Here is a 9,703-nt window from a genome sequence, read left to right as displayed (position 1 = left end):
GTCAAAACCGTTTATGATAAAAGAGACGTTCACAAAATACACGCAAAACAATCCCTTAAAGGATTAGTCAATTTTCTTAAAAATCCAGATAATTTACTCACCTCCATGTTATCCAGCATGTTGATGTCTTTCTTTGTTCGGTCGAGAGGAAATTGTGTTTTTTGCGGAGGGAGGTCCAGGATTTTTCTCATTTTAATGGACCCCAACATTTAACAGTTTTAATGCAGTTTAAAATTGCAGTTTCAAATGACTCCAAACGATCCCAAACGAGGCACAAGGGTCTTATCTAGCAAAACGATTGTCATTTTTGAAAATATGCACTTTTAAACCACAACTTGTCGTCTTCTTCCGTGCGTGTGACGTGCCAGCGCGACCTCACGCAATATGTCATCACGTCAAGAGGTCACGGATGACGTATGCAAAACTACGCCCCAGTGTTTACAAGTGTGGAGAAAGAGGACCGTTCTGACGTTGTTGTATGTGGAATGATACTAATTAATGTCTTTGTGTCAGTTTATTGTTTATATTGGTCCGCAAATGTGCGTTTCATATGTTACATGTGACCTTTCCACGTCATTTCGCAACTACATCAGGTCGCGCTGGCGCGCCACAGGACCGAAGACAGACAAGAAGTTTCGCTAGATAAGACCCTTATGCCTCGTTTGGGATCGTTTCGAGTCCTTTGAAACTGCAATTTTAAACTGCATTAAAACTGTTACATGTTGGTGTCCATTAAAGTCCATTAAAATGAGAAAAATCCTGGAATGTTTTCCTCAAAAAACATAATTTCTTCTCGACTGAACAAAGAAAGACAACAACATTTTGGACGACATGGTGGTGAGTAAATTATCTGGATTTTTTTTAAGAAAATGGACTAATCCTTTAACAGTAATCTCTGATTACGCGATGATTATGAGATTAAGCGAGTATCTGGCAAACGCAAGCGTCTCTTTTATCATAAACCCTTTAGACGCATCTGCAGCAGGCATTTATTTTGACAAGACACGCACTCGACGCGCAAAACACATATTTTAAAATAAGGAACCACACACACGACGTGCTACATACATGTTGTGACGAACTTCGCATCGAGCGCCCATGAAAAAAATGAAGTCACCGGCCGCCACTGGTTACATTGTTTTGTTGCATTTTTATTTAAGGACCACAAGAGTAAGTAAAAACACAATGTTTAATCCAAGTTTTTAATTCTATATTAAAGTAACTGAGCAACCAACCAAAGGAAGCGAAGATATTTTGTTAAGAAAAATAAATGCATCTGAATTGGCATACAAGAAAGATGTCAAACACAAAATGTTAAAGATGTAATACATCTGAATATTCATTAAAATGCAAATCATATTTATAAAGTAAATATTGATAAAGTAAAGCAAGAAGTCACACAGAAATACACTTCTAACAATGCTTGGTTATTTTCAACAACGCATGGGGTCAAAAAGGGACGAAAACAACCCATTGGGTTCCCAGATAGCAAAAGATTCCAGGGTGGATCTGCCCATGGGTGTATTGCTGTCTAGGTTGTAATTTGCTGGGTTGTTTTAACCCATTGTTGGGTTAAGTATAAACATTTTCTGGGTTTATTTAACCCAATGGCTGGGTTTGTCCATGTTTAAGTGTAGATGCTGAAAGCATTAGGGAATGTTTGGATGTCAATGTTATGGACTATGCCATTAATGCAGCAAGCATAGACACTAAAAATGTTATCATATTATTGAGTGAATTTTGTATTAAGTTTTACCAATAATTTTTTCCTCAAGTTCAGTGCAAACAAACGCTACAAAAACAAATCAAAACACATTCACACACTAGCACATTGGAATCACAGACACTCAAGCACTTCATTTGGCACCTAAACCACACCTCTTCTCTTACACAAGTGCATAATTTCAGGTTATAGTGAATGAACAGATGTCATGTAAGTGCTTTTATTTTACTTTCACTTCACCTTAATCCACACAGAGAAACTAGTGCACGTCACACACTGCCTGAGAATTACGATATAATGCTTCCATCATTGACAGTGATGATGTCACACATAAACGATTTATCAAGAATTCATTTGGTTGGGGTCTGGTGAGTGGGCTGGTTTAGGGCCCAATTTTAGACTTCTGATCATGTACACAACTGACTTGGAAACAGATGTATAGGCTGGTTTTCAAGTCACGTACAGTAGAAGTGCTCAGCAGAAGTCGCTTGACACAAAGGGCACAGACATCAGCCAATAGGTTCAAAATTTGAAACGCAAAGAGGGTGAAGTGCTATGAACAGGGTCACACTTTTAGTTATTATGGGGTTCAATGTCATTTTTTGAGAATCCAGAAACTTTCTAACACAATAGCACATTTACGGATGTTGCAAGAAAAGAGCAATGAGAACATTCAGTTCCTTACATCCTGAGATATGGTGTATTGTCCATGTGTGATGCATAAACACATTTGATTTGATAATGCTTGATTTTTACCCTCCTCACAGTGCTCTCGTGAGACGGGTGAGCAGCATGTGTATGTCTTAAAGCTGCGAGACATCAAGTCAAGGCTGTGAGGTGTCGCTGAACAATTGCATATTATTACAGATCCGCTTTGAAGAGCTTGTGGAATGTTTGTGCATGAAAAAGCCACTGTTTGTGTTCATCAAAGTCATATTCATGAAACCTCACGAATGTCTTACGACTTTCATTGATCAGGATGGGCACTTGTCGGGGCAGTATCCACCAAGGGTACGTAATTCAAAGCAGTCTGCAGGTGGGGCGTATCATTAAACTGTTTTATTGGACTAAAGTGGATTCCTCCAGCAGTTTTAGGACTTGAAAACGTGCACGGCCCTGATGACATACTGTCTGCATATAGGGCATTCGCTCATCCGTTTCCCACATTTGGTGCAGGTGACCATGTGGCCGCACTCCAGCAGCACACAGTCAATGACAGCGTCCATGCAGATACGACACAGGTTGTCATCGCTGGATAACTGGGTCTTGCAACCATCTGCGGTGGGGAAAAGAAATGGGACTATTAACTTCACTTATGTATCCAGTCTTGTATTTAGCAATTCATAAGAACCCTTATTATACAACAAAACAGTACAACTTTATGAAGCTAAGGGATGAAATGAGGGTAAAACACAACATTCCAGATCCGACCAACAAAATGCGGACCGTCTTTAACATTCCCATCTTCATTACATCAAGCACTTTGAATAATTAAAGGTATATTATGAATTGCCCTGGCTGTCTAAACAAACACAACTTGCATTGCTTTGAAATCACATGCTATCTGTTAATGGCAGTGGCCATGCATGGAAAGGGGTTGCAGTGCAATGACATCACAAACTGCGGTGCATTGGTGGGTGTGACCTGGTAGCATTTCCACCAATTCTAAGCCTTACCTCCGATTCCGCCATTGCAGATAGGAGGGGGATAAGCTACCACTTAAATGGGAGGAGCAAAGCACAGCTATTAGACAGTATCTGACTTGTGTTGAGCTAGCTTTATCTTTAAAATGTACAAAAATACCACAACTTAATAAACCTATACTTGTAAAACAGCACTTAGCTGATTAACCTGACCTACACTTGTAAAAAAGCACTTAACAGATTAACCTGACCTCCATTTTATTCCAGGATGATGCTCTTGAACTGTATGCCTTTTAACTGTTTTACAACCATGTCAAGCCTATGAAAAGTCAGACTTTAGTGTCATAACTAAAGTGTTTTAGTACCTGCGGTAATAGGGTTGTTCACATTCTCCACTAGAGAGAGTGGGAAGAAAGACAGAGAGAGAGAGAGAGAGAAAGAGAGAGGATATTGTAATCTTTTTATATTTGTGTAATATGTGAGAATATTGTGTAATATTTTTATATTTATATACGTTTTTAATTGGATCAGTGGCACTCACTTGATTTGCGATTCTCTTCGTTTTCCCGGTAAAGCCTCCTGACTCGCTCTACCAGTTCCCACTTTTCACAGCAGCCAGAGAAGCTCACGAAGTTCCTGGCCAGAATCTCCTTCAGCTGGCGTACGGTCAGCTGCTCCACATCATCAACACAAGACAGATCCGAAAGAGAGGCCCGAGCCCGTCGACGAGTCTGAGGACTCACCTGACCACAAACCATTTAGTTAAGTGTCTCCAAATCATCCATTATAACATTGTAACAGTTTAGCATCATGTTAAAAAATTATATTTTATTATTAAATAATTATACTATAAATAATTATAAATAACAACAACAATAATAATAATAATAATAATAATAATAATAATTATTATTATAACAGAATAACAAAATATGAAATAATAAAATATTAAAGTCCCCCTGTGGTGAAAATCATGTTTTTATTGTTGTCTATGTGGGGTTTTTAATATGCTTTAAAGGGATAGTTCATCCAAAAATAAATATTCTGTCATAATTTTCTCACTGTCATGTTGTTTTAATTTCTTTTTTCTGATGAACACAAAATATATTTTGAAAAATTATGGTGAGCACACAGCTGATTGTAACCACTGACCATAGTAGGAAAAACAAATTTGATGAAATTCAATGGGTCCCGTCAACTGTGTGCTTACCATCATTTCTCAAAATATCTTCTGTATCATTTATCACAATACTATCATAATATTTGTTTTCCTACTGTGGAAGTCAATGGTTACAATCTGCTGTGTGCTCACCATCATTTATCAAAATATCTTCTTTTGAGTTCATCAAAACTCATGAGGTTTACAACAACATGAGGATGAGAAAATGATGACAGAATTTTCATTTTTGGCTGAATTTTAAGACAAACTATGTTTAAAGGTGCTGTGTGTAGACTTTCAGATTTCCACCAATGATTCAGTCCACAGTAGTGATACGTGGGTCGTCTTATAACACGAGTCGGGTAAAGAAAATTATTTAAAGTGACTTTATTTGCAAGGCGAGTCATAAAAAACATGCATGTTGTGTGTAATTCCTTATAGCCTCTATTAAATATTTTTTTGAATATATATTTTCATATTTTATTAGGTTCTTTGATAAGGTTACAATACGTAGGCCTTAGGGGTGTGCGATATGTCAATATTTGATTGTGAACTATTAAAATGTCTCCACGATTCACTTTTTCGGAAACATTGTTGTATCACGTTTCGTGCCTACATCAAGTACGCAACAAGTCGCGCCCTACATGAAGGCGAAGTAAGGGCCAGGTATACCTTTTACCCGTGTTTGGCCCACGTGTGCACATGTCTGCGGAGCTTTCAAAGTAATAATTTCTTATTCAAATTATTACTCTACCAGGCTGTCAGGGCATAACTGATTTGCAACATTTACAGTTCATTAAAAAATTTAGGATAAGTGAAGAAAGGTAGCCGATCCACCATTGCAAACAAAGTTAAGAACAAACATCAAGAAAACAAAGAATCAAACATGAGGGTGATGAAAATGCTCCACAGCTTTCTGTTTTTGGAAGAACTGAAAATAAAAGAAGAGAAAACAATAGTGTGTGATGCTGTCTATTTCCTTTATGTAATTGTTTGTAGTGGAGTGTCCTATCTCAATATTTTCTCACGCATGTGCTGTTGTACCCGTACTGTCCGTGCATATATTTGTTGCCTTGTAGGACTGCATTTTTAAATGGGGGCATTAGTATGGCTGTATTAAGGCTCAGTAATGGCAAAATAGTCTTTAAAAAAAAAAAACAGTCAAGCTGCTAAATCGTTTATCATTAACCCATCTTATTATTAATATGACCATGGTACTATCTATGGTTCATAAACGTATGCTGTTGCCAGTTTACAGGGCGATGTAATCTAATGGCTGTTTCCAAGCACTTTAAGGCTGAAATAAACCATGTTTTCATTGACATTACATTACATTACATTAGTATGGTCGTTGGTGCAGGGCAGGTTGTAAAAATAGATACACTTGTGCGGGGCGGGCCAAATCATTTCATAAAAGCGAGACTCAATAGTCCCATAGACTGTAAAGTGAAGTGAAGCCGCCAGTGTCCAGGACGGCGCTGACATCTTGGGTCTTGAGTCTGCGCAGTAGCGATTTCAGGACCAGTCATGCACAGTAGTGAGCAGGAAGTAAAGCTGCAAAATCAATGCCCCACCCTCGCAGAATGCACATATCACAGCTGTCAATCATGACGCGACACCACCGTTTTTATACCATTAGATAACTAAATAAAAACAAACTTATTTTAAAAACAAACACATGAATTTACATCAGTGTGATAAAAACTACAGTAAATGAAAGAAACCAGCTTCGGAAAAAAAGATAATTGAAGTGTAATTAAATTGCTGAGTTGATCTAAAGTCCCATTGAATAACATGGGGAGGTGGGGTTTATGACCTATACTGGGACCAGTCACTGGGGGGCGATCAAGACGTTTTGGCTTCACTTTTCAGGGCTTTTGCAGCACGCTTGAATAGTCCATAGCTCACCCCTCCCTTTTGAAACACAGAGAAGCTACAATAGCCGCCACAGGACAAACATGTCATCGTCTGAGACAAGGCATTGGCAAAAAGTGATCTATAGAACAGTTTGTGTAAGACTACTGTAAAAACATGACAGCGACTTCCATTTAAGGGGACCTGCAGTGTATGTAGATAAAAATGGCCCATAGGTAATAAAAACATAATGGTTCAATATGAAAGGTCTATATACACCACTGATTATACAGTTATTATACAGTATATTACATTGATTGCATTGCTTTAAAAAATCCTTCTGAAAGTTACACACAGTGCATCTTTAAAGATCACACCTCTTGTGTTACACCTGTCTGCTGTAACTTAACTCACCTCTGGTGTGTGTTCTGTATGGTCAAGGTTGAGGAGTGACACTGAAGTGGAGTCCTCAATATCCTACCAACAACAAATGTTTATGAAGAAACAGTAGTTAGCTTTATTTGCTATATAAGTATTTACCAATTACTGACTCAAGTAGCATTCAACTTATAATTCATATCAGCCCTCTTGGTAACAAAGTCAAAGACCAATTGCATCACAACCATTTTCACGTTGCATTTTGCATATTTACTACCTGCTATAAAGAAAAAGAAAATAGTAAGAAATCTACATTATGCAATGATAAACAACCAAGTCAAGCACTGTGCATTGTTGGATACCATACAGTATAGTATACCATACAGTTTGCACTGCTTTTGTACTTTATATGTATTTGGTGATGTAAGCATTCCAAGCATGCAATAAATTTGCACACTTATGCATATCCTACAAACACGTGTGCACAGATTTATTAGGGCGCACCTGATTTATGGACTCCGAGCTGTTGCTTCTACTGATTGGTTCTCCTTGAGTGGGCGAAAGTGCTGAGAGAGGGGAAGTGGGCTCTTCAGTTGAAGGAGGCGGGCTATAAAATGGCCGTGACTGGAGAGAGGGCGTGTCTGGATCATCTTCACTCTCTGCACCTTGGTGACAAAGCACCAAGTCCACAAGGTCTTCCTTCTCCCTAGGTTGAAAGTATTTTTTTTTACAATTGAAACAATGCTAATATTGACATAATGCACATTTAATAATAATAATAATAATAATAATAATAATAATAATAATAATAATAATAATAATAATAATAATAATAATATGCTTTTCGATATACCTGCAGGTGTCAGTGTTAATATTGCGTAGTGTAAGATACTGCCTCAAATCTTTAACGCGCAGACGCATGAGTTGAGGCCGTCGAAACGCAGTGGCTTTCAGCAGATGACAAGTTGTACACCTGCGCAAGTTTTCCTGAAGTACACAGCACAGCGAACAGAAACTCTTCTTACAGTCACAACAGATGTGCTAGGAGGAAACAAGAAGAAAGAGTTTATAAATTATGACCCTTACTTGAAATTAAATCCTGGGTAAAAGGACAGCGGACTAGGTTGTAAAGATATTAAAGGGCACCTATTATACAAGGCTTTGGACACAACAATCTTATGATTGTTGTTTTTAATCCTCATTACACCAAAGCAGTCTCATTAGACATGCTGTTTTGATCCTCTTATCAATGTGAGGTCACATTGATAAAGCCCCGCCCACTAACAGTCCTGCTTTACCATAGTTTCCACTCTCAGCGAGTTGTACGCTGTCTACTAGATACTATTGTCTCAGACTGTATTAATCAAATCTATTTGAACTGAAAGCACTCACGGTCTGTTTGTAAGGAAGTGAGGTCAGTAGCTCATTTGCATTTAAAGGTACAGACATTAAACCCCAAAGAGGGGCATTTTAGACATGCTCTAATAAATGATCTGTGGGGCATTTTGAGCTGAAACTTCACAGAGACATTCTGGGCACACCCGAGAATTATATTACATCTTGTAAAAATGCCACAATAGGTGCCCTTTAAAATCTTTGTTTGTGCATAGAAAGGAAAAAATAAAATTCTGGTCCTTTAACCTAAAAGCTTTTAATAAAAGGCCAGAATCTGAACATAATTGATCAGAATATACCAGAGTAAGTGTGGATGTCTACATACCCTTCTTCTAAAGACCGAAAAGGCTTGTCCACAGGCCTGACAGAGCAAACTGGTGCTGCTCGAGTTAGTTGGGGGGTATGTGGAGTATCCTGCAGTGGGAGCAAAACGAAACGGCCCCGCACCTGCTCCAAATCCTGGCTGCTGCCCTCTGACTGCCCCGGTCCCCATCACCTCATTCAGTAGACCACAACATGATGCCCACATGGACGAAGCCCCCGCCTGCATGTAAAGCATTCAGACAAAAATGTATAAACACATTGCCACAAAAACCATAGCGGTTTTTTATCTGTGGTCTGGAATGTAAATATAACTTTGTAGGCTATTGTTGACTCCTTAAACAAAGAAAGTTTACTCTGGAGCATAAATGCAAATGTTATGTACTGTATATGCATGTAAAATAAATAATGGCAAACAGGTATTCCTGATAATCCACCTTCAACATTAATAAAAACCTGTTAGGACACTTCGAGACAAAACATTTTGAGCAGGTGATATCATTGCTGGGAACACAGGGATTCACTTCCCACACTGGGTCATTCAGAATGTTCAGCCCTAAAATAGCCGTCATTGACAGGGATCAATCATCTCATTAAGAACAGGGTTAAGCTATAACAAGGGATTAGTGTACTTTAAATGACTTCTGACTGCAGATAAACAGCTGATTCTCAACAGAGAGTAACCATGGTGTTTTCATTTCCATAGGAAGCCAACAGGACAGTCAAGTCCCAATTGTCAGTGTGTTGCCAAAAGCACAATGAAGGATCTGTCCTGTTGCTGGGTCTCACCTTTTCAAAATAAACAAACTGATCACTGATCTTTGTATCTGTTAGATAAGGACTGCTGTTATATATATACTGGTAATTATTATAGGTTATATACAGATTATTAAAATGCCAACACGCGTTTCATGCTAAGCTGTGAAAACTGTTACTTAATGTACTAACATTAACGCAACATAGCAAATGATTTATGCTAGCGTTATAGTGCCATTAGATAAACAAGTTGCAAACACATCATATAAGTTAAAATAGAAAAATTACTTTACCTTCATAGCAACCCTAAGATCCCGCAAGGATTCACCCGGCTGTATATAAAGGCAGACTGTCCATGGCTTATAAACGGCTGCTAACTCCTCATTTTCAGTCGCTCTGTACAGCCTCACCAAGAGAGCGCTATGCAACGGTAAATTCACGCTGTTAGCCAATCACAGCTATGGCTCGGCTGTG

General features: G+C 38.4%; 1 protein-coding gene across 5 annotated transcripts; it reads right to left on the bottom strand.

Annotated features, from left to right (window-relative positions):
- Positions 1-1,929: 1,929 nt before the first annotated feature.
- On the bottom strand, positions 1,930-9,682 carry rnf34a (ring finger protein 34a). 5 transcript variants are annotated; one of them, XM_055169215.2, is made up of 10 exons: positions 9,523-9,671; positions 9,106-9,262; positions 8,478-8,696; positions 7,611-7,798; positions 7,262-7,463; positions 6,794-6,856; positions 3,908-4,109; positions 3,732-3,761; positions 3,400-3,441; positions 1,930-2,999 (listed from the first exon to the last, which is right to left on the bottom strand). In XM_055169215.2, exons 2-10 carry the CDS (start codon positions 9,175-9,177, stop codon positions 2,815-2,817), a joined length of 1,203 nt encoding a protein of 400 aa, XP_055025190.1. In that variant the 5' UTR covers positions 9,178-9,262; positions 9,523-9,671; the 3' UTR covers positions 1,930-2,814. The 5 variants fall into 5 exon arrangements, with proteins under 5 accessions (XP_055025190.1, XP_055025192.1, XP_055025191.1 ...); XM_055169217.2 differs by lacking the exon at positions 9,106-9,262 and having other exon boundaries at positions 9,523-9,682; XM_055169216.2 differs by lacking the exon at positions 3,400-3,441 and having other exon boundaries at positions 9,523-9,669.
- Positions 9,683-9,703: the final 21 nt, after the last annotated feature.

The sequence above is a fragment of the Misgurnus anguillicaudatus genome, chromosome 5 (assembly GCF_027580225.2).
Source record: "Misgurnus anguillicaudatus chromosome 5, ASM2758022v2, whole genome shotgun sequence".
Classification (NCBI taxonomy): Eukaryota; Metazoa; Chordata; class Actinopteri; order Cypriniformes; family Cobitidae; genus Misgurnus; species Misgurnus anguillicaudatus.
The sequence above is the reverse complement of the archived record's forward strand: the minus strand, read 5'-3'. Positions and strand labels throughout refer to the sequence as shown.

Excerpts from the sequence above, each read along its gene's own strand:
- rnf34a (XM_055169215.2), bottom strand. The coding sequence starts at position 9,177 with ATGGAAATGAAAACACCATGGTTACTCTCTGTTGAGAATCAGCTGTTT. Across the intron at positions 7,799-8,477 it reads TTTCGGTCTTTAGAAGAAGG|CACATCTGTTGTGACTGTAA; the intron begins GTATGTAGACAT and ends GTTTCCTCCTAG. Across the intron at positions 3,442-3,731 it reads GAACAACCCTATTACCGCAG|TGGTAGCTTATCCCCCTCCT; the intron begins GTACTAAAACAC and ends CTCCCATTTAAG.